The sequence below is a fragment of the Lipophrys pholis genome, assembly GCF_963383615.2.
Source record: "Lipophrys pholis genome assembly, chromosome: 21".
NCBI classification, from domain to species: domain Eukaryota; kingdom Metazoa; phylum Chordata; class Actinopteri; order Blenniiformes; family Blenniidae; genus Lipophrys; species Lipophrys pholis.
The window spans coordinates 18548362-18572259 of NC_137649.1; the positions used below are offsets into that span (position 1 = coordinate 18548362).

Below are 23898 nucleotides of genomic sequence, written 5' to 3' on the forward strand. Positions count from 1 at the left end.
ATATCCTAGGTCTTTAGCAAGAAATAAAACTTTCTTTTCACAAACACTACTGACCCAAAGTGATCTAGACAAACTATTTACATGATTAATGTAATGTAACTCTTCTACAGCCCTTTCTTTGGTGGTGGGGGGGGGGGACAGAAAATCTGGCTCTGGCTTTTCCCCGCCGTCCTCCACAAACAGTTCCTCCTGACTGGACCGCTCTGCTGATGCATTTAGGTTTGTTTTTTTCTTTTCTTTTTTTCTGAGCAGCAGTGTTGTTACTCTTTTGGGTTGTTGTTTTTTTTTCTTCATGTCAAAGTGCAACACACCAGTCAGTCCTGCCAAGTCATCAAAGTCATCTGACAACATTTTGAAAGCGCTCACATGGCTCTTTTCTGAAGTTGGGAGGGGGCAGTGGGGGTGTGGGGGGGTGGAGGCTGCCTGTGCAAATTGTGCCCGATACTCAATCATATTCTGTGGATCAGATGAGTCATACCCAAACAGCCCGGGGTGATTGGAGATGCGCTATAGTTGCGATGGGAGTGTTTTGGCCGAGCCTCCATTATAGGAGCGTCGGCCATTTGGTCACCAACCGAAGACGAGCCCGCGGGGCCCTCTCCTCAGAACTCGTCCTCCGAGCTGTCGGCCAGCAGCATGGCCTGATCCTGGCGGCCGGTGCTGGGCTCTCGGGGTTGCTGGGAAGAAAGTAGAAACTCCTCGTTGAAGTTGGTTGAGAGAGCGTCATGACTCATCCACTACAATGTGCAGAAGAAAAGTGACACCTGTGATTACAAGTGGAATCTTTACCTCGGGCTGTCTGACCTTCCTCCTCTGGTGTTTGAAGCTTTTCCTCCTCTTGCGGTGAATCATCCTGATGCTGTAGAGGGCGCCGACTATTAGCAGAGCCCCCGTGATCCCGATGCCCACCGGGGCCAACATCCCAGACACATACCCCGCCTACCGGGGGAGGAAAATGCAGAATTTTAATCAGTTGTCTGCTCAGCTAAGTCTGTCTAATGGTTCTTATACCACTGAGACATCAACTTAGCACACAAAGTAAGGAACATTATGATTGTTGCAATGTTTACTTTTTGTGAAACATGCTTCCCTTCCACATGGAAACATGAAGTATTAATTGATTACACTTGGAAATCTGCTCTGCTAACATATAATGGCTGATCCTGCTGTTGATATTGACTCGTTTTGATCCTCTTGGTCCGTTCTGATTGGCACCACAGGATTCCTCAACCTAGTTGTAGTCCAATATCTAAACAGTGTGGGACCAAAGTCTAACCCCCCCAGATGATAACCCTCGCCTTCACTGCCCCCAGACACAATACTCTTCTGGGTGGTCAACACAACCACCTTTGCTTGACTTGTGATAAAGCCTTGTTGAAGAACAGGATAGCATCCCATCCTAACTTCCACAACAATAATAATATTTTTCTTTGTTACAGCAAAGGCATATCCCAGCAAATGTCTTTACTCTTTGTGGATGTCTCGATGGCCACTTTTATTTCTAACAAATTTAGTACAGTCTCTGTAGATTTCGTGATTATTTTCTCTGCTAGAACTGTAGTTCCTCTCCAATATTACTCAGACAGACTTATAAAAACAGGTCATTTGTTCATTAGTATTAAATGAGAAAAAAGGTTCTCTTGAATTATGAAGGTTTTTTTTAAATTGATCTGAGGATGGAAAAACTTTTTGTTGGTTTTCACTTGTCAGGTTTGTTGACTGTGATAAAGATCAACGAGTAGGACCAGCTTTGATATGTTTAAAGGACTTAATGAGGACAGCAGAGGGCAGCCTTACCTTCTCTCTAATCAGCTCTACCCAGCTTCGCACTGGAGGAGGAGAGGCACACGTCAGTCTGAAGCATACAGCACTTTATCAACTTTATATATATATATATATATATATATATATATAAGTATTCCTGTGTGTGTGTTGACTGCTGGCTTTATTTTATGAGCGCTGAATACATGTGATTATATCCTGAGGGCCGATGAAGTATATCGTGTGGTCATACTCAGTCCCTGGTTGCGTTGAACCCAGACTGGAGGCGGAGGGATGAGACTGTACGGAGGCGGTGTAGAAGATGCTTTCGGTACTTCCGTCAGGTCCTCCTCGCTGTCTTCTTCCACCGATTCCTCCGAGTTCTCGTCGTCCTCGTCCTCGTCTGGCTCCTCTGTGGAGAAACGAGACGAAACGATCAACTTGGCAGCCAGAAAGAAGTAGAAGAAAAATTAGCTGCTGTTGGTGAATAATCTCCCTCCTTGCCCTACCCTCAGACTCCATCTCCTCTAATCCCGATCTGGATGTGTGCGCCGGCTGATGGGTTGCCATGGTAACCGTTGTCAGAGCGCGCTGGATGGAGGAGAGGGAGGGCCTGATGGTGGGCACGTTCTCCTCAAGGTTTTCTGTCCTCGCAGCGGCTAGGAATCGCAAGTCATGGAAAAAAAATGTAATAAAAATTTAAAAAAAGAAGTTTCACACACTGAGCAAGACTTTTAATCCTGTGTGAGGATTATTAACAGTTCAGTGGCCTTGAAAGTGTTGAGCAAGTGTTGAGAAAAATTTAAATAGAGATGGTTTCCAAACCGTTTCCTTCAAAAAATAAAATTGAGTTGTCAGCGTTGTATGAAGGGTTTTGGTGACCAAGAGGTCAGACACAAGCTTGTGTTGGAAGCTGTCACATGTATTGGAGTTTGTTGTGATAGAAGCTTGCCATTTGAATGTATGAAGTGCCAGAACAAGCAGTCGACAGCAAGGTCAGAGGCCCAACAGTAAATTTGTTCAACAACCGTAAACCATTCATCATTCTTCCACAGTACCTCCGTCACCTTTTTCCCGATGACCCTCCAGCTCACGTCCGACCTGCCACTCCGACTCTGACGGACCTGGGGAGCTGATTGGCTCCAGAAGCTCGGCACCAGATGTCTGCCAAGTCAGTGTCCACTCCTGCATGAGCCCGGGCGCGGCGTGTGAGGGTCCGTTGGCACCGTCGGTCTCCATGGTGACCAGCTGCTCCATGTCCACCTCTGACGGCGGCGTCCCCTCAGCCGCCATGTCAGCCCCGGGAGGCTGGGCGAGGGTGACTGCTTCCGCCGCTCCCTCCGGTGTGGCTTCTTCAAAAGGCTCAAAAATGAGCGGGAGGGACTCCGACGACATGGTGGCCTCTGTGGCTTCATCCTGAGACAGCGGGGCCGCGGTGTCCGCTGCGATTTGTGTCAAAACAAGCAAAGAGCTGCAATGAAGGTTGTCGTAATGTGGCACAGGAATTTGCTCTCCAAAGGGCAGAGCTGATGGAAACACGATGGTGAAAGTCAGTGAAATGCCGCAGTCGGGATTAAATTCAGCGACAAAGTGAAGGAATAAGCAACGACGGCACGCTGAGGTCTTGCAGTTTATATAAGTACACACTCCTGCTGACAGCCAAAATGAAAAATGTATGCATTTCACTGAAGGAAAAAAAACACAACTGTATGCAGCATGAAGCTTATTCAGTATTTATAACCGAGTACAGCTTTTTAAAACGCGGAGATCTTTGCACAGAAAACTCACTGATTAAATGCACCAACGCTCTCTCAAGTTCAGTGCAGCTAAGATACAACAAAGAGGAGACTGTTGGGGGAAAAAAAAATTCTTTCTTGATAAGACATTCGCTTCAAGGGGGGGTTGTCATGGGAGAAGCTTCATTACTCTTCGTCCACAGTGTTTCTAAAGTAGGCCAAAAAATGCTTATGAAGGCTGCAATCCTTTTATATAATGTCATTTTGGGAATTGAGTTTTTTTTGTCAGATTTCTTTGCTACTGGGAGGACGCTTCATCAAACAGACAGTCCCCATATGGACACATGTTGGCTCAGACAAACTCCTTTAATTAATTTCCCTCTTCTGATTCACAGAATAATAACCTGCCTGGTTCTTCACAATAGCCTTGAGGGGGGAGTGTGAGGGGTTGGAGGGGGGGGGGGGGGGGGTGCTGAAACCTCCAAAGATTTGTATAACACGCCCTGCCAGTATAGTCCTTTACTAGCTGTTGTGTGTGCGTCCTGTCTTAACTTTTTGAGACTGGAGTCAGGAATAGAAAGTAATTAGACTGCCACGGGTCCCAGCTGGGGTTCAAAGTGGAGCGTGCAGAAGCTGGTGCCTTCTTCTTTGCCAATCATCAAAGGCAATCTCTGCCACGAGATGTACCACTTTCATTTCCGCCACACTTTTTAATGAAGCCTCCTGGAAAATTGCAAAAAAAAAAAAAAAAAAAACCTCCAGCGAGCTGAGAAATGTGGCTTGTTGTGGGAGGATTTCTCACTGCATGACAATGACTGCAGAGGTTTAAACGTTTGTGGAGGTGGAATCTGCGACCTAAAGGTTATCTTCAATGGAATAGTCCATGCATGTCTCGCTGATGTTACCAACTGTCTGTGTTTAATGTTTGTTTGACTTACCGTCCCCAGGTTTTGCCGCCTCTGTCCACAGACTCTCTGGGCCGTCCTCCTTGGGCATCAGGTTTTGTCTGATTTCAGCTAAAAAAGGGTCTGGGAGCGAGGACATTGTAGCCCCATCACTTCCCCAATTCATCAGATTAGTGAACGTCCGAGGGGTGACAAACAGCAGAGGGGGATTATCACTGTGGGAGGTCGTGGGGATGTAAAGATTTCTCGCTTCAGTTGAAGAAAGTGGGCTTGTTTCTGGATCTTTATCTTGAGAAGAATCCAAACCAAGCAGCTGTGTCGTGTCGCTCTTTTGGCTGCCTGATGTCTGCTGTGGTGGCTCCCCAGTAGAAGCCAGGAATCCACCTGGACTCAGTCTTGCAGTGCTCATGTCAGTGTCCAGCTGCTTTCTCCCACCTGTTGGCTCAATGTTGAAGGGTGCCTCTTCCTTTGCACCCACTTCATCAGCTAACAGCACCGAAGCTGTCTCTGGATCGGAGTCTCCCATCTCAGACCGGTTTCTGGTCTTCCCACTCCTTTGGCTCCACGCCTCTCCAGCAGCCTCACTCAGCCCGGATCTTCTGTCGAAGCTGTCCCCGTTTTCTGTCTGCGTCACTGCATCCATCCCCTCAGGCCGTCCATGTGGGCCAGTCCCTCCTCCTGCACCTACATCTAACATCAGGCCCGTCACACGCTCTGCGTCTGAGGGTGTAAACTTTACATCGGCGCTGCGTGTTGACTTGCCGAGTGTCACGGCGGTGTCCTGCCGGGGGCCGAGGCTCTGGAGGAGGACAGGGGCTCCACAGACACTGAGACAGGTCCCAGCGAGGAGGAGGCCGCGGAGCGTCTCGGTCATCGACATCTCGGTCTCGTCTCAGTGCCTGCTGACAATGAACACAAGTGATAAACACTAACATGCTTAACAGGTGTGAACAGTCACCGACTGAAACTTGCACGCTGCATTACCCAGCAGGCCTGCAGACAGGGAGACAAAGCAGCGGTGGCGGTGCTCGGGATGGGGTGACAGGTGACGGGGCACATTGCAGAGGCGTGCAACTCCAGATTAAAAGGGTCAGAATATAAAGTGGGCTTCACTGGAGAGCTCCATAGACTCTGATAAGCACAGAGGAGAGGATTAACAGCATTTCTGCTTTGATGCTGCAGGTGCATGCTCTCCAATTCGGATGAAATTCCCTTTCATCTCTGACTTTCCTGTTCGTTTTGTTGAAACGGGAGGACATGCAGCACACACACAAGCACACACACACACACACACACACAGAGGGAATCTGACACAGCAATCCTCAGTACCCCCTCCACACACCTAAGAATAGCATCAGGTTTTCTGTCCTCAAGGATTCTCTGCCGGAAGGCTGCACGAATGATACATTTTGCACATTCCGCGCACTTTCAAAGGCACACACACACACACACACATATATAGAGATATATAACCAAACGCTACAGTGCATCCACAACAAACTGTGTGTGTGGCGCATTTGTTGCTCCAAATGATGTCACGACTATAAACCAACTAATAACCAATCACGGACAACACAGGAGACTGGACACGTCTGATGTTTTCAGGGTGACACCCTTCTGATCGCCCAGCAACAGCGATGTTACAATGCAACCCACTTTCCCCTGCGATCAATACAGCTGATCCACTCAGCCAGTGTGCACATGCAGTCCACCATTTAGACTGTAAACAACATTTAGCCCACACTGCGGTGTTGAGTCACACAATCTCCACTGGCTGTTGGATAATCACAGCTTTTACAGACACAATGCGCTTCTCTAAAATCACATCAAGCTCCTCATTCCAGGGCTCGAGAGCCACATTTGCATACGGCAACAATTAGAGTCGCATATGTAGGGCTAAAAATAAAGCAGCCTTACCTTGCAGAGTTCATGACGGATTTGTCTTTTTGCATGGAGGACGCAGCGTTTCTTCTTCTTCTTCTTCTTTTTGCAGCGTGCAAATCTGCAACTCGTCCGGATGCAAATTTACCAAAAAAAAAGTGCCACAGTGCGAGAAGCAATGCTGAAGGAGAGGAGAGGAGAGGAGAGGAGGGGAGAGGAGAGGAGAGGCTTGTTGTTGTGCAGCTGAGCGTCACTGCAAGAAAGTCTCAGTTTCCTCTGCGTGGGTCCGCCTGCTTCTCAAGTGCTGCCACCAAACGCTTCAATCCCACTGACACTCCAGCCTGTGATGGATGAGAGGCGGATCTGTCCCTTCTGATACTGTCCTCAGTTCATTTCTGGGCTCTGACACTGTGTTTCTGTGGAGGGTCGCCTCAGGCTGCAGCTGGTGCTGAATGGACAGCTCCCTCACCTCAACTTAAAGATCGACCCGGGGGAGATGAGACGATCTTTCTAGTTGTTGAAAAAGAGGGCAAATCGAACTTTGATTTTTAATTCTAGTATATCACAGCAGGCAATGAAACTGTTATTGATCTTTTGTCCAATCCGTTAACTTCACTGACTGTAAAACACTACAACACTTTTTTTTTTTTTAAATTGAGTACCAGTTTTTGATTACATTTGACTCTTGACATTAATTTAAAATGAGCTTTTCTAAATTATTATTATTCAAAAATAACCAGTCTGATATCAGCATAACAGCAATGTCAACAAACACGTGGAAAAATAACAAAACCAGCTCACTACCTTCTGAAAATATATTGCAGGAATCAAATTATTTCTGACAGAACAGGATTATAAAGGATTATAAACTTGTTCCTGCATTAATCAGTTCAGTAGGCTGGATTATTGTAACATTGTGTTTACAGATATCAGTAACTATATATATATATATAGAGAGAGAGAGAGAGAGAGTTCTATATATATATATAACTATATATAACTATATATATATATATATAACTATATATATATATTTATATTTATGTATATATGTATAGTTTTATAAATTATAATCCTAGAATAAGAAATTATATTCTTTCATTTCTTTTAATTATATTCTAATACAGGCGGCGCTTGTGCGTGACGTCACTTCCGGAAGCCCCAGCCCAAGCTTGCAGGAAGACAACAGAGCTTTATTTTTTTCACAAGTTTGAGGCTGCTGTTGCGGAATAGAGACTTCACTGCTGCTGAGAGGCAGAGGAAAACATTAAAATGCCATTATTTGATGGTTTGGGAAGTGGAGGAGAGAAGACTGCAATTGTTATCGATTTAGGAGCAGCGTTCACAAAGTGAGTATCACCGTTAGCACGCCCTGCTAACCGTTAGCTAGCATGATATCATGTAGATTTAACAACAATAATGTGATTTGTCTTTTGAACTGTGTCATTTTTTTGAAGGTATTTAATCATAAACGGAGTGGGTAAACCTTCCGAGCGCACGTCTTATTTGGGGTTGTGTATAATCCACGCTTGTTAGCCTGTGCTAGGTTTACAGGAGCTGTCAGTGCTAATGTTAAACAGAAGTAAACATTACTTGTGCAGGATTAAAAACAAAATGCACAAAGCACTATTTGCAAATGAATTAATCTTTTTTAAAGACCCTGTATTAAAGGATGGTAAACTGAGCCCTTGTTGAAGATCATTTCATAGCAGCCTTTTTGTGCTTTGAAAAAGCTTATTTATTACTTATTTGGAGCAATTGTTTACAGTGCAGCACAAATCTAATTGTGTTTTATAAATGAGATACGGACTGCTACCATCTGTTTATTGTGAGGTTACACTACTACCTGCCAATGACTGTTTTCTCAGTGACCTAAATAGTTTACCAACTGCATCTGGTCTCCAAGCTGCCTTACACTAAAAGTCACGTGCCATTGTGCCTCACGTGTGTCACAACAGTTAAAGTATTTTTAGCCACCACATTAGTGGGAATATATGAGAACCCAGACAGTGCGATTTTGGTGGATCTTGCTCGTCGAGAGACCGATTTCAGGCAAGTCACATGATAGTCAAGAGGCTTCGTCTCCTCCTTTTATATAATGAAGTCTTTGTCTGCTCTTACGAGTCGGCGCACTGTTGGTGTGTGTGTGTACATCTGCAGCTTAGGCTCTCAAACTTAAAACTATGATGTGTTCCATTTAACACTTTAGGCCTCGATTGCCATGATAACGTCATTTATTTTTGCGTTGGGGTAATATTTTCTGCTGTCTTTTCTTGCAGATGTGGCTTTGCCGGGGAAACGGGGCCCAGGTTCATAATACCGAGCGAGATCCGGAAACCGGGACAGCAACAGGTGAAACCCTGCACTGCTTTTGTTAACAGAAACATCTAAACGTGAAATTGCAAAATGCTGTTCAATAATGGAGTGTGTGATGTCTCACTTTCAGGCCATCAAGGTGGTTCAGTACAACATCAATACAGAAGAGCTTTATGTCATCCTCAAAGAGTTTATCCACATACTGTACTTCAGGTAAGTCCTGCTAGAATTAACTACAAGAAATATAAACTCATGAACTGTATGTGTTTACAGCAAAGACTGATTAGATGGTGGGGATGTTTTCAATTCATTGTTTTCCTCTTTTGCACTACGTTATGATTAAATTAAGGATACTGTTTATTGTTAAGATGGGAATATCTTTTCACTCCTTCACCTGCCGCCGACAACAGAACTCTACAGTTTTGCGCACTGATGCAGCCGACGTGACCAATCACACTTTTGTCCTCCACTCTTTCCTTTTCTTCAGGCACCTGCTGGTGAACCCTCGCGACAGAAGAGTGGTCATCATCGAGTCCATCCTCTGCCCATCCCACTTCAGGGAGACGCTCACCAAAGTTTTCTTCAAACAGTTTGAGGTATCAAACGAACGGGGGAAAATATATGTTTAGAAAGCCGCACGTCAGTATTGGTAATTTGCACCATGGCGTAATAGTTTAAGTATAATTGTAATTACTTAAAAAAAATATATATACAGGTCCATTTGCCACATTGCAAAGCCACTTCCATGTAATCTCTTGTAGGGGTTAGGAAGATTTTAACATTTTAACAATCCAGAACAATACTGTGTTTAAAATGAAAGCTGAACATCTTGATTTTAAATCTTTTGGAGAAGGAGGCTTCTATGACTCAGTAAAGTCACATTAATCTCCATGATTGTGTTCTCCAGGTTCCCTCTGTACTGTTTGCTCCAAGTCACCTCATGGCCGTCATGACTTTGGGTATCAACTCTGCGTTGGTGATGGACTGTGGGTACACGGAGACACTGGTGCTGCCGGTATCCTTTTCCCACCTTTTCATAGTTTTCTGGCTTTTGCTGGATACTTTATGGTGAGGGCTACTATTTTGTGACATTTCAGGAATGTGTTGCGACGTTAAAGAGTTTGTAAGATATTTACAATGCCTTCCTTAACTGGCAAATCAGGTTTATGAGTGCACTCCTATCCTGCCAACCTGGGAGGCTTTACCTCTGGGAGGAAAAGCCATCCATAAGTGAGTCTCTCTAAGACTGAGAAATGTTGGCGCCCTACCCAGTGTAGGCTGAATAGTTTAACTCTGTATAAGTGAAAAGCCTGTGATGTGTGTATTTATTTCATAACCGCATGTGTGTTTGTGATTGTAGAGAGTTGGATGGACTTCTTGTGGAGCAGTGCACGGTGGACACAGACACCACCACCGGGCAGAGCGTCCCGGCTGTCATCGGTACTCACCGTCGCTTCACACTGCCTGTCGTTGTCTTTTAAACAGACTCATTTGTGTAGCTTGTTTTGGAGAGCAGGGGGATAGAACGGCTGAGGCCGATTGTGCATCATTTTCTTTGCCGTTGTTTTCCCGCCGTAAAAAATGAGCATGAATAATTAGAAGAGACAACAGACTGACTCACTTCACCGGCTACAGTTCCATGTAAGCACAAATAGAAAATATTTCGCAGCCATGAGCAGGAAAACAACACTTTGCGGTGACGTTGTTTTCTGGAGTGAGTCTTAGCTGACTTTGATTTCACTCCCAGCAGTCTTACTTAATTGTTGTCCTTGGCAAAGTCAGCTCACACCTCTCCGGCTGCTGATTCAGCCTCATTACACGTCTGAAGTGAGAGTACAATATCAAGAAAAATTCAGAAAATGAAAACATTTCCTTTATTCCTCTGTCATCTGCTCCTCAGGCACCATCCCAGAAGAGATTGTGGAGGACATCAAGGGTGAGTCTGACTCTTATTTCAGATTTATTATTCCATCGCTCTTCTTTCTTCAACTATAATTGGGACACAAAGGCAGTAAAGCGAATGAAGAACTGGTCATTTTAACACCTCAGTAGTGCAGCTGCTTCTTCTCCACCCTCCCCTGGAGTGTTACTGCAGCAAAGCTGACCTGTGTAGTTTTTCTTTTTTCTTTTAGTAGTTCTACGCAGTGTGTCTTATTGCTGCAAGACGTTGTCAGTAATTTCTCAGCCATCGCCACAAGCTTCAGTTCTCAAAGTGTGAAGGAACATGGTTTTGTATGGACGTCCATGATGAAGATTTTCTCCTCCCTGCAGTCAGAACCTGCTTTGTCAGTGACCTCCAAAGAGGCCTCAAGATCCAGGAGGCCAAGTTTAACCTCGACGGCACAGCAGAGGTGAGAAGATGTTGGTATGCGAGTTACTGCGTTTCTTCCGGACCTGTTGAACGCTGATGTACGCTGAGATTAACCAGTACTGTCACGTCTAAAGGGACTCGTTCTTGTGAATGTGTCTGCAGCGTCCAGCTCCTCCTCCAGATGTGGATTATCCTCTGGATGGCGAGAAAATCCTGCATGTCAATGGAGCTATTAGGTAGTACAACACCTCATTTTTGGTTTGTGGCCTCCCACAGCAACAACAAAAAAACAAAACTGTTGATTTTCACCATTTCTTTATATTCTATTGTACAATTTATATTTCTGTTTGTTAAAGGGACTCTGTGATGGAGATCTTGTTTGAACAGGACAATGAAGAGAAGAGCGTGGCGTCTCTCATACTTGATGCCCTAGTAAAGGTAAATTAAAAGTCACTCGCTAAGTCGCAGTGTACTATTATTGACCACGTTTCTAATGTAATCTAAAACCTTGACACGAAGAAAAGTGCTGGAGCTCACGCCTCCTTGTGTCTTCAGAACATTTAACGGTTTTTATTGGATTCTTGCCTCATTAGATGTTGTCTTCGGTCTTGTTTTGTGCCTAATTATCCTGCAGTATCTCTGGCCAGGATGAATTATATTGACCTTCTGTCTCCGCCCATTATGAAGAAGTAAAACCGAGTGCAGGGTTTGGCTTCGCCTGGCGATTCTCTGTTCACTGTAATGCTCCAGTCAGCTCAGGACAACGTAATTAATAACGGCACTGCAGCTTTAAATTTTCACTGTAACATTAAAATTTCAGTCTGTGCTCCACTCGGCATGTACTGAAGTATAGAGGCTGCTTCAGGACACGGAAAAATATCTGCGTACGTGGCAGAATAAAGTCTTAACTACACCTGACAACCAGAAATTCAATTAAATTGAGTTTTTTCTTTCCCTAAATGTCAAAAATCTCTTTTGGTGTGCCGTCAGTGTCCCATCGACACCCGTAAAGTGCTCTCAGAGAACCTGGTGGTGATCGGAGGCACAGCCATGCTGCCAGGCTTCCTGCACCGCCTCCTGGCAGAGATACGCCTCCTGGTGGAGAAACCCAAGTACAGCGAGGTGCTGGCCAGCAAGAGCTTCCGGATCCACGCCCCTCCGGCCAAACCCAACTGCACCGCCTGGCTTGGAGGTCAGATGTGACACGTATAGATTTACTTGTTATAGGCTCCATAACTCTTTATAAGACTAACATGTGTGTAAATAGACATTTTAACCTGACGGTGTTGCTGAGGGATATTTCTGGCCTTGAACCATAGATATATGTTTAATTATACACAATTAGATGCTAATTTGGAATAAAACTGACCTCTATTGCTGAAGTTTCACCATTTTTAATTAATGAAATGGTCTGAAATAGCTTAAGCCACCTGTACTTTTTTATTATTGTGTACTTCTGCCCCAGTCCAACGTGTTATTTACACACAAAAAACACAGAATGATTTATTAGACTTACTGGTTGCATGTTTAAAATAGATACCATCGCATTCCCTAGTTTACTATATATATGCAGGGTTTCTTTTCATATTTTTGAGATGCAGGACAGCATATGCATCAATTAACTGGTTCTTTTTACGTTATTATAACAAATACTACAAAGTTAACATCTATACTAAAAACCAGCACAATTTATTTATTTCCTATCTTCTTTGATTTCTTTCAATTGAACATTGTTAGTGTAAACAGAAAGGATAAAGTGATGGACAAGTTACCAACAATAGGCATTCATTCATTTTTTTTTCCCTTCATTGATTTTTACTTCAAAGATAATAACATAAAAGCTTCTAACTGAGCAGGCATGGTTTTTAAAATGGCACTATTTCTTCAACACTTGAGAAACACTCCCAGCATTGTAAAGGAGTCCAGTTAAATATTTGCTGATGTTGCCTCCCCGTCTTGTAAACATCTGCGCCCTGCTCTCCAGGCGCCGTCTTCGGGGCTCTCCAGGACATCCTGGGCAGCAGGTCGGTTTCCCGCGACTACTACAACCAGACGGGCCGCATCCCGGACTGGTGCTGCCTGAGCTCCCCTCCTCCCGAGTCGCTCTACGAAGCGGGAAAGACGCCGCCGCCGCTCATGAAGAGGGCGTTCTCCACTGAGAAGTAGCGTTTACTGTAACTCCGTTTGAACTGCATTTCACTGCTCTTTTGGCGCGAGATGGGCGACGCGGTGATCGGATATTCTGAAGGTTCCACCCCGTTGCAGTAACATCGCACAACGTGTGACACAGTGTTAAATATTTGTAATATTTCCATGTGCTGTGTGCAGTCACACCTGCTGCTCAAGTCACCCTTTATTTAATTTCCTCATTTATTGTGGGAGGTTAGGCTGGAAAAACAAAACAACAACTGCTTAGAAGTGTGCTTAAACATACAGAAAATATATGTAAACACACACAAAAATCCTTGGAATTACTGAAATAGAACTTTGATGATTGGAGACAAATGTTTAATAATGTCATTCAATGTGTAATTGAAGTTTGTTGGTTATGTTACTTATTTCATAAAAAGAAAAACATATTGGATTATTTATATCGTGTGAAAAGTCCATTCCCCCCCCTCTCCTTCACCCTTCCTGGCATTTCTGTGTCTAGTTTAGCAAGTGCGAAGGCTGTTTTTAGAATTTACTGGCAGGAATGATGTGTAACAATCGCCAAGAAGAGGGAAGACGACAAACCTTGGTGACTCGTGAACAAGTGTGAGAAGAATTCAGTTTCCTGCACCTGATGACTGTTCTGCTTCATCACACCCGATTCAAACCAACGGCCTCTTATCAGAGCGGTTTTCTATCTCAGAGTCGCGTTGTTGTTTTAATAAGGCACGAGTTCCCCCGTTAGTAGATATCAGATTTATAGCCGAAGGACTCCTCCTGTCCATGAGATTGAAAGAGTTCTGCAGAGGATCCATTAATGTTAATCAAGTGTTGCACCATCTGAAAGCTCTTCAACAATAATATGATGCTCTGTAAAGCTCGTCACAACAAATAAATACTCCGTCTTCAGCGAGACATGATTAGTTTGTCTGGGGTCTTTTTTTCTCCTCTTGTTTAAAAAAGAATATTAGTGCGTGAGATCATTTCAAACAAAGAACAGTTCACTTCAAAGTTATTCTTGAATAATAATTGTGACGTCTGAATGGTAGGTATGACGATGATCATCCATTTTCTGAAGATCCTCGCCTGCAGAGTGACCAATTAACCTCAAATGCAGGATTTCAGACTGGAAGACAACCCGAGTTTCTACGAAAAAGTTGGAAGCCTACAGATGTGAAGTGATTGTTCGTCATTCTCTCTCTGACTTCCAGTGGAGGCAGACGTGCACACGTCCCTATATGGTAAAGTGTTGCTATAACAGCTCGTGGCCAGCAGGTCAGATTTCTCTCAAAAGTTGAACGAGCGTTACTTCCTTGTCCAGCTGCAGTCCGTCCCCCCCCCCCCCGACATGTCCCTTAATGTCCGTGCGCACTGGGCAGCTCTTGCATCTGTTTGGCCTTTCGGGTCACATTAATCACTCAAATGTTTTCTCCGTCCGGCTACTCGTGGGCTTGGGAACCAGTAGCATTACCCACAATGCACCTGCAGCAGCTCCAGACTGGCAACCAAGTGTGGGAAATGGGATGATGTTTGGATCTTTAATCGCCGGCACAAAAATAGGCACCAAACCGCTGAGTCGGGGAGAAATGGAGTCTGCAGTGCTGAAGATGTTGAAAGTGTTTTAGGAGAAGTTCTGGTGACTGTGTGAACAGAAGCAGTTCCTCAGATGTCACTCCACTGAAAACTAAAGGCAGACGTGACTTTTGCCCACCTGCTGCAGCCGAGGGGAACTCCATCCTCCCTGCAAAGCAACTGGGACCAGAGTGTCCGCCCGGTTCCCAGAGACAGGAAGCAGCAGCTGTCCCGTCCGTCCGTCCGACCCCTGGCCGTCTGGACACAGACTTGGGAAGGGGACCCCCCCCCCTCCTCCTCCTCCCTAGTGGGCGAGCCCCTGTCCATGACACAAATCCTTTTTATTTGGCAAGACTGTCTGGATGTCCAAACCCCCAGAGGGTTTGTTTCACTGCGAACAGAATTCTCTGATTGCAGCCTGAGAATGAATTATTCGTACATTATCACAAGCAACGAGAGAGTAACGTGACATTTCTGGCCCGGCATCAATCAAATTGTTATGAAAGGTGAAGGCCTCGTCCATCTTTGTTATCTCCTCCCTTTCAAGAAGACATCAGCCAAATTATCCCGTAAATCAAACCGGCTGGGAGAAACGCATCTGAGCCCTCCAACCTATTAAATGTGAGGCCTCCTCTGTTTCCTGCACAATTACACAAGAGTGACAACATGGCGAGGACCCCTGCATCTGCATGTCTTTTTTTGTTGTTGTTGTTGTTGTTGGTGACGCAATTGAAATATTCCCGAACTATAATTCACCAAATCAGCACAAGAAAGCAGAAGCAGGGAGATAGAAACAGGTTTACATCCTGTGTGTTTATATGATGTGAAGGAGACACACACTTCTACTGTTAGGACGACAATCGCACACAAACATGTTTAAATCAGGAACCGTTGCGCTGGGATTTGGGTTTTTCCAAGTCCATACTGGGTACAGATGTTTCTGTACTTGGTTGTGTCTCTCCATGTACGCCGATCCTGCTCGCGTCCTGCTACTCTCTGCTGGACCGCCTGCACCTGGGATGTGGTCTACCCTGGTGGACCCTCGCCATGTTACCTGTTCATTCTCATCCGGGTTCAGCCGGGTGTCTGACGACGGGCAGCGCATACAATGTTGATGTTCTTCTAACCATTCAACTGACTTTGTGAGACTTGCCTCACTCTCTGGAGGTGTTTGGTTGTGGTTGACTTTCTTCATACCATCCGACCCGAACGACTTCCCCATGTCAGTACAGTAGATTCCTGCTGGTGTGGATCAGCGCGTCGATTTCTTCACATCATCCATGTTGGCTGCTGATTGTTGCTCGACTTCAGAATCAGTAGCCAGTCTTCAGGTTCAGGCCTCCAGGCACTGTCTACCTGGCGTCTCTGACTTTATTCTTTTTTCTTAAATTCTCTATCTTCCCTCCGTATTTGTCACTAGACAAAAATTACAAGGACAATGATATATTTTAATAAGCGGGGTGGCGGTTCAGGAGCACTTTGATTCAGAGTGTAAGACGATTTATTATGAGTGTAAATTCAGTAACTTTTTCATTTTCGTTCAGGCTCAGATTCCTCGGAGACAAAAAGGTCTGGATTAGACTCACCAGAAATAATAAAAGTGGTATAAAGTCACGTGGTGAGCTCGGAGAAGGATTCACACTGGGATGGACGCGCGTTAAAAAACCCCGACCATCTCTCTCTCTCTCTCTCTCTCTCTCTCTCTCTCTCTCTCTCTCTCTCTCTCTCTCTCTCTCTCTCTCTCTCTCTCTCTCTCTCTCTCTCTCTCTCTCTCGCTTTCACTTCCCTCTGACAGACCGGAGGAAACTCATCACCGGCAGCATGCAAAGTCTGACCGGAACCTCGAGACTCTGGCTGGTGCTTCTGCTGCAACTTATACCTGCGCAGGTAACCTGATGATGATGATGATGATTAATTGCAATTCTGGCAGCATGGGGAGGGGGGTAGGGGGGGGTCAAAGGATCTATATCTGCAGCTACGGTTTTTGCAGTTTTTGTAGCTCTTAGTTTTAATCCTCATTAATTTCTCAGATAAATGTTCTCTAACTTTCTAGTTATAAAGTTGAATAAATCAATATCGTAATGTGAATAAGTGAGGTTAAAAAAAGAAACCAATACCTTTATGCAAGTACTTTTTTTTTTAATTTGATCTTTTTTTACAGTGCTTTTATTTGTGACTGACTACAATTTGAATCTGTGAAAGCTGAAAACATTGACTGTTGTATTTGGCAGGCGCACATTTACAGCAAACATTGAAAGCTTGCTGTAAAACCTGCTGTCCCTGTGTGTGACCTTTTTAAAAAGACAGCGTTCCCACTCATACAGGGTAGGAGGGAGGTGAAGAGTCAGAAATAGATAGCTGATTTCTTAAAGACGGGGGGAGCCAAGATCAACTCTGCACTTGTGTTTCTGTCCCGCCGGATGGAAGGAATCTCCATTGTGAGTTCGGGGGGCCTGCTTATGAGAACTTCCCCCAAATCATGCTGTTTTTTGTGATACTTCTCACCACTGCCTTTATTCTAACTGTGTTTATGGTGCATGAAAGTCCCAACGGTGAGGGCAGAAGCTATTGTTCACTGTTATTCTTTGCATAGTTTGAAGGTTTTTGCTTCTTATGATAATATACCTCCTATTACAAAACTTAAGACGTCCCTGTTCTTTCTTTTTTTTGCTAAGAGCCACACAGTGGCGCCCTTATTTCATCCAAATTCATGAAGTCTGCACTTACTCATTTCCTCCAGTAGAGGGAGCTCTGCGCCTTGTAATTGACATTAAACCACTTCATTAATCCATCAAAGACCATTTGTGTTACTGTACATTCTATAGTAGTTTTAGAAGAAAAAATACTCTGGATCGTATTGATCATTTTTCCAGGCACAATTTTCAAAACAGAAGCATATAATACTTTCTACAAGTATGATTGTTTTATCCTAATTTAAAAACAGATGTAAATTCTAAGTTTTCATCTCATTAAAAGTACCTACTGTTTATATTCTGTCTACTGAAATTGCAGTTTCTAGTGAAATAGTACCAAAGGAGGAGTAAGTTTGTGAAAACAGGCTTCCTAAAGGCCACATTGGTCTGAAGAGACGTGCGGTGACAGATTCAGGATAAACTTGTTCTCTTGATATAACTCAAGGGAGTTCATGACAGGTTTACCTGAAAATATAAACATGCAATTATTTTCAGTATGCACTTGTATATTCTTGGAATTCAAACGAAGGTTAAAAAAAAAAAACAACCTTTGAGATGTTGGTGGTTTTTATGTGCATGTATCAGTCTGACCCAGTTGAGATCAGATTGGAACACGAATCCTCTAGATTGCCTATGTGGTTGACAATCGATCTGGAATACAGTAAAGACATATGATGTTAAGTTCTGAAGGAAAGATAGATAAGAAAGAATGAGTGAGTGAGAATAAAACCATTTGACAGCCTGATCCCCCCCACCCCACCCCCACATCCTTCTAAACAGCCCACTGATACTGCAGTATTTGTATTTTGCAGACGTCCCAGTTTGCAGAAGAAGACCGCTCCAAAGGTGAGGTTCTTAATCACGTGAGTTTCCACCTTTTGGGGAAAAAAAAAAACCAACCATGATTCCGGCTCACAGACGCGACTCGCCTCTTTAGTGATGGACTTCCAGGAGGTGCTGGCGAGGAGCATGTGTCGGCCCATGGAGCAGCTGGTGGACGTGGAGCGCGAGCTCCCCGACGATGTGGAGCACATCTACATACCGGCTTGTGTCCCACTCTGGCGATGCTCTGGCTGCTGCGGCGATGAGACCCTGGAGTGCCGACCGACCCTCGAGCGCAACGTCACCCTGCAGGTGGGACGAGGCCTTCCCTCGAAACGCGCCACCCGGCGGGAAGAGAGAGAGAGAGAGACGTCGCAAAACACGAGGAAACACCCCTCCCTCATGCTGAGCTCTGTTTCCCAGGTGATGAAGATACTTCCGCTGAGGTCCAAGCACAGCGCGGAGATCAGCTTTGTCGAGCATCAGAAATGTGAATGCAGGTAAATGGAATGATGATCTTTCAGGTAAACACCAGATTTATTTATTGTTTAATAGTTTAACTAACTGCCAGCTGTTCTTTATTTTCTCCCCCCCCCCCCCCCCCCCCCCCCCAAGAGTTCGTCAGAAACATCCAAACAGTAAGAGGTTGGTAGATGGACACTTTATTTACGAGGCATGACCACATCAGTATCCTGATTACTCTTTGCTCTGCAGCACAGAGTTTATCAAGAACAGACCGCGGAGAAGAAAACACAAGAAGACAGCAAACGGCTGTGGAAAGTAAGAAATTGGTCTCTCTCTCACACACACACACACACACACACACACACACACACACACACACACACACACACACACACACACACACACACACACACACACACACACACACGCACACAGAGTTGGTTAATGTCAGGATAATTACAGCTGCATGTTTTCTTAGTGTTCCACCTCTCCTCTCTGAGCCTCTAACTGCAGTTGGGCTCGTGCATCATAATAGGTCATAATAGAATAATCTGATGCCTCAACCAGAGGCTGCCGGTCCAATTTAGGTCGAAGTCATAATTGTGAGGCCTGTTGACAGAGGATAAGTGTTCAATCGCCGCCACGTCAGGTTCTTTTCTACTTTATTTTACATTATTTTTTTCCTTTTTTTCTCTTTAATGCAGATCGCTGTCTAATTGTGAATTCGTGTCCAGTTACTAGTCTGACGTCGCCATCGAGAATTAAAACATCTAAACATGACACAGATCAGTTTTTCTATATCTTATGAGCACGAGATTGAAGTTGAAAACGTATACACTCATGGCATTAGCAGGAGTTGTGTGCAATTTGTTCTTTTCTTTGCACTGGATAAAATTATTTAATTACCTTTCTTATCAGGTCTGTTCAATAAAGCAACCACACCTAAAAAAAAAAAACTTTTGTAAAGTAATGTAAGATCCTGCATACACTTTCTCCTTTGTTATTAAAAAAAAAAAAAAAAAAAGTGTCACTCCCACAATTCAACAGAGAAACACAACAGGACCATTATAAAAACGAATTCATGCAAGAAGAAATTTACGTGAGTAAATATCAAATTAAAGACACTTTGGGTATTTTGAAGTGGAATCAGATGCTCATGAGCACAGTCATCAGAAAAAAGTCGCCACACCCTCAGTTTGAATAAACAGGCATTCAAAGCAACTTAACAACCAGCCTCAGCGACTCGGTTACTCCTGACCCCCCCCCAATAAGAAGGCCTGCGGTGTTCAGGAGTATTGTCATGGTTTATAAACTGCTGATAGGCAGTTTTCTCTTTCCTAACGAGGAACAGAAGCAAACGCAGCCCTGCCTTCTGCCTTCAGGGCAACACCAAACAGTAATTTTACCTGGCAGACCACACAGGTTGTTGATCTAACACAACCGGGATGTCTCACTTTGTATTTCCATGTAATTTTGAGTGGCTGGTGGTCTGAAGAGACCAGGTAAAGCAATGGAAGTGTCTTTAACATACTGGTAATGGTTTTTTTTTTTGTTTTTTTTTAAAGGATAGGAGGTTATTATTATCTATTATTGTTGACAGCGTGTGGGCCTATAGCTGTTCTGTCACAGTACTGCAAAAAGCCATTGCTATATATATATATATAAACAAATTTTAACTTCTCTTTTTTTTTGTGGTACTGTGGCTGCACTGATTCCTGTCTGTCAGACTGACTGATACTCTAAAAGAAAAAAAAAATCCACTTTTGTTTTTTGCTCCCATTTTTCATGAGCTGAACTCCAGGATCTAAGACTTTCTTTTTTTTTTTTACACTTTTTTTTTATGCCCATTTCTCTCAAATATTGAAATTTCTCTAAATCTGCGTTAGTGAGCACTATAATCCATCCACCTCACGGGTTTGACGTATCAAGATGCCGATTAGACGGAAGGATTATCGCTCAGGTGTGTCTGATGGACTGGCCACAATGAGAGGAGGGACACTCTACAAGGTGCAGTTTAATGACACGCCACAGTCCGAGGGAAGATCGTCTGCATCCTCATCGTCCTCATCAAAACTCCACTGCACTCACAGGATGATCAATGAAGTAATATTTGACTTTACCATTACGTCCCACAAGATCTCGAGAAAGAACGAAAGACTGGCTCAAAGCTCCTGCTGCAATCTTGCATTGCTTCACGTGATAAAGTGATGAAGTGTAGAATGAATGACTCTGCAAAAGAACGATACTTTCATTTATAATCTGTCTCTTTCTTTTTGAGTTTGGAGCTTTCGCATGACGAGGCACAAAGAAACCCTGACGGTGCCGTCCTCGACGTAATCCAACACAGAAAGAGAGATGGCAAGTCTTCTTGACTCAGAGCGCTGAATTGATATTCCTCCTCTGAATCAGCATGAGGCCTGATGATACTTTGGACTTGAGGTCACTGTGGGCGATTCTCATGTTTAGAGCTTTTTTCTTTTCAAAAGTATTTCAGGAACTTGTGTGGTCCTGCTCTTGCTGGGTCACACAACCCTGATGCACCACGCTGAATCACCCTGTGATGTCTGTCCCAACCTCATAACCCCGTGTTTAGCGGGGGGGAGGGGACCACACAGTGGCAGCCGGGGTTTGATTCCTCCCATCAGACGCCGAAAGACAAATAGCATTTAAATCCTGCGGATGGATAAACACTACCCTGTTACAGCTCGACTGTGTTTATTGGGGGTTGGAGTATTTACCTTTTCCTGCTCCGCTACGGCGATGACTAATGTAACTTCATACAGCGAGTCCATCGGAAGCGACCCCTGACCCCTCTGCTCCACTTAACTGCTCTTGTATTCCACCCGTGGACGCGTCAAAATGTCATGCTGGGATTGCATTGCGCACGTCGCTGAGCCTAATAACCTGCAGACACGCTGGGATTTCTATGTTCTCGCCACAAAAGCAATAGATTTCATGCTCCTTTAAATGCTCTGACGAAACAATACAACTTAACTTTTAGAAATGTGGTGCCAAACGTGGAGAGCTGGAGAGGAACGGAACACCGGGCTTCGGATGTTTTTTCCGCTCCACAAACATTATTGGCGTCCTGTGAAGTGTGAAGAATACTGGTTACTCACTTACTCTTTTTTTCCTTCTTCTCTCTTTTCATCTTATGTGTTCTACAAGACATTGCCCCTCGGCGTGATGTCGAGTAGAGCAAAATATACTCGCAGTAAATAACCTGTCTTTTCATTCACGGTGTCTGAATGAGGTTTGAAAAAAAATCCCTCGGCCGTGATCCGGAGTGGATCAGCTCATTAAACCGCCATGGTGCCAATTTAAAAACTATTAATTGTGTGGTTTTTTTTTGTTGTTGTTGTTGTTTTTAGGTGTCAGTTTCCTCACAACAAGATAAATCTTCACTGACTGGAGTTGGAGAAGTGACACTGCACTGTGAACATCACATCTGACTCTTCGTCGTCTTGCTCGTACATCCCTTCACATCCTGACAAGACTTTCTTTACTGACTGTGACCTCGTCTTTTCTTTTTGATTAACTATTAAAACAACTAACCATATACATATGTACTTCTGTGCCCCTGGCCGATGTTTGCCTTGGACCAAAACCAGTGTGCTTTGTTTTGTTTAATCTAGCTAGTTCTTGTGTGAAGTTTTAAAAACGTAGGATCCAGAGGAGATATGAGGGTCCACAGGCATGGAGATAATAGCTGGAATGCTTCGAGCGTTTCTCTTGCCAGAGAAGAGGATTAAAGCCTTCATCCATTATTAACTTTTAACTGATTAACCGTCAGATCGGCCTCGACATTCAAAGCGGGGCCAGAGGTCCTCTCCATGACTCCATGTTTGTTTTGACTTTCATCGCTTTGAAACAGATTTTTAATTCAGAGCCAATGATCAAAAGGAATCACCGTATTTGATGCATGTTAGTCGCACTTTTTTTTTTACAGTTTCCGCCTTTTTGATGAACCGCCTGAGTGTAAAATGTTTGTTGAATAAAATGCACCGTCCACTCAAACGGCTGTTTGCGGACTGTTTAGATTTGGCAACATGTGAGAACACTGTGAGCTCTTTATCTGGCAACCCTCTGCGGTAATGGAAACACACTGTTGGCAGAGCACAGGGGGGGGGTTACCGTTGTCCATTGATCGGCATTGAATTCGCGGCCTTCCTGAGACATGTGAGATGAGCGAGGTGCTGCTCGAGTTAATTGGACCGCTTCCTCGTGGTGTTGGACAAAAGAGGGTGATCAAGCTCAGCGGACAGCCCTGAGGAGCGATCGGGCCACAGCAGCCGTTCAATAGGGCGACGCTCTTACGTTTATAAAGATTAGTTTCAGGCTTCAACGGATATTACAGTCTTATCCATTTTGTGAAAGCTTGCAGAAAAGTGAAAGGTCAATGTATTTGTGGCGTGGGTATCCAGAGGCAATGTAAGCTATCGCTGATACCGCTGATGTGCTGCTATTGGGTGAAATGTTAAAAAAATAAAAGAGGCACATCTATCCAAGCTTTATTCAAGTTGATGAAAAGACAGCAGCGGTATCGACCCAATACCAAGTAAATACCGGGCTAGTATCGTCAATATTCATCTAATCGCTAAATCTGGATGAATTTCCATTACCTTGAAGTGTTTTTACGATTTTCCCTTTGGCTTATTCATTAGTTAAACCTAGAACAGAAAAGTTTATAGGGAATACAGTAACAACTCTTTTTCTCCCATACATTGTAATGTCTGCATTTTTTTTCTTATATAAACAAAGTGTACAAAACTATAACTCTAGCATAAATTAGAACAAAACATAGTTTTCAGGTAGCGTGTTCAGGATGGAGCAGCATGCATACAAACAGGATAGAAACTCCAGTGTCGATCTCATTGCACTGGTATCATATGATATCAACTGCAATGTAGATATAGTTATTATCGATATCTGGATTGATCCGCCCACCACTAGTGGCCAAGCGGCTAGAGAAGCGGACTGGGGCTCTGAAGTTTGCAGGTTTAAATCCCACAGCGGACAGGTCACCCGAGCAAGACTTTAAACCCCCCCCATCAGCTCCCCAGAGCACGTTTATGCGGCTTGCATTCTAGAAAGATTAAGAAGGTATGACTAGTTTAGTTTAGATATTGAGACAGATCATTTTGATTTGTAGTTAAGTTCTAGAGAAACATATATAGAAAAAAAAGCTGTATCTAAACATTAAGTCTCCTTTATATTAACTCTCTATCTCTGAAGCCTCTGGCGAGAGGAAGGTCCCAGAATGGGTCTGTTGCAGGAAACGTGTC

The 23898-nt window shown here is 44.1% G+C and overlaps 3 protein-coding genes across 7 annotated transcripts; 2 read left to right on the top strand and 1 right to left on the bottom strand.

The window, feature by feature from the left end:
* Positions 1-244: 244 nt before the first annotated feature.
* Positions 245-6680, bottom strand: armh4 (armadillo like helical domain containing 4). Of its 5 annotated transcripts, none has more exons than XM_080490535.1 (8): positions 6320-6680; positions 4436-5301; positions 2820-3203; positions 2271-2420; positions 2015-2173; positions 1798-1829; positions 790-939; positions 245-677 (listed from the first exon to the last, which is right to left on the bottom strand). In XM_080490535.1, the coding sequence occupies exons 2-8, from the start codon at positions 5280-5282 to the stop codon at positions 603-605; spliced, it is 1797 nt and encodes a 598-aa protein (XP_080346661.1). In that variant the 5' UTR covers positions 5283-5301; positions 6320-6680; the 3' UTR covers positions 245-602. The 5 variants fall into 5 exon arrangements, with proteins under 5 accessions (XP_080346661.1, XP_080346665.1, XP_080346664.1 ...); XM_080490539.1 differs by having other exon boundaries at positions 2829-3203; positions 6320-6650; XM_080490538.1 differs by having other exon boundaries at positions 2829-3203; positions 4436-5304; positions 6320-6610.
* Positions 6681-7403: 723 nt separating this feature from the next.
* On the top strand, positions 7404-13981 carry actr10 (actin related protein 10). Its single transcript, XM_080491273.1, has 13 exons — positions 7404-7632; positions 8563-8635; positions 8730-8812; positions 9087-9195; positions 9507-9614; positions 9762-9829; positions 9960-10039; positions 10500-10535; positions 10871-10950; positions 11073-11146; positions 11267-11348; positions 11901-12102; positions 12895-13981. Exons 1-13 carry the CDS (start codon positions 7556-7558, stop codon positions 13074-13076), a joined length of 1254 nt encoding a protein of 417 aa, XP_080347399.1. The 5' UTR covers positions 7404-7555; the 3' UTR covers positions 13077-13981.
* A 2451-nt stretch (positions 13982-16432) lies between these two features.
* On the top strand, positions 16433-22627 carry LOC308126666 (vascular endothelial growth factor A-like). Its single transcript, XM_080491208.1, has 7 exons — positions 16433-16520; positions 18139-18172; positions 18264-18460; positions 18572-18648; positions 18764-18793; positions 18863-18928; positions 21985-22627. Exons 1-7 carry the CDS (start codon positions 16455-16457, stop codon positions 22019-22021), a joined length of 507 nt encoding a protein of 168 aa, XP_080347334.1. The 5' UTR covers positions 16433-16454; the 3' UTR covers positions 22022-22627.
* The last annotated feature ends 1271 nt before the right edge of the window (positions 22628-23898 follow it).

Bases quoted from the DNA above. Each gene is read 5' to 3' on its own strand.
- LOC308126666 (XM_080491208.1), top strand. From the start codon at position 16,455: ATGCAAAGTCTGACCGGAACCTCGAGACTCTGGCTGGTGCTTCTGCTG. The intron at 18,173-18,263 runs GTGAGGTTCTTA...TCGCCTCTTTAG, and splicing joins AGAAGAAGACCGCTCCAAAG to TGATGGACTTCCAGGAGGTG. The intron at 18,461-18,571 runs GTGGGACGAGGC...TCTGTTTCCCAG, and splicing joins AGCGCAACGTCACCCTGCAG to GTGATGAAGATACTTCCGCT.
- armh4 (XM_080490535.1), bottom strand. From the start codon at position 5,282: ATGTCGATGACCGAGACGCTCCGCGGCCTCCTCCTCGCTGGGACCTGT. The intron at 2,174-2,270 runs GTAGGGCAAGGA...GTTTCTCCACAG, and splicing joins AGAGGAGATGGAGTCTGAGG to AGGAGCCAGACGAGGACGAG. The intron at 940-1,797 runs GTAAGGCTGCCC...CTCCCCCGGTAG, and splicing joins TAGAGCTGATTAGAGAGAAG to GCGGGGTATGTGTCTGGGAT.
- actr10 (XM_080491273.1), top strand. From the start codon at position 7,556: ATGCCATTATTTGATGGTTTGGGAAGTGGAGGAGAGAAGACTGCAATT. The intron at 9,196-9,506 runs GTATCAAACGAA...TGTGTTCTCCAG, and splicing joins TTTTCTTCAAACAGTTTGAG to GTTCCCTCTGTACTGTTTGC. The intron at 10,951-11,072 runs GTGAGAAGATGT...ATGTGTCTGCAG, and splicing joins ACCTCGACGGCACAGCAGAG to CGTCCAGCTCCTCCTCCAGA.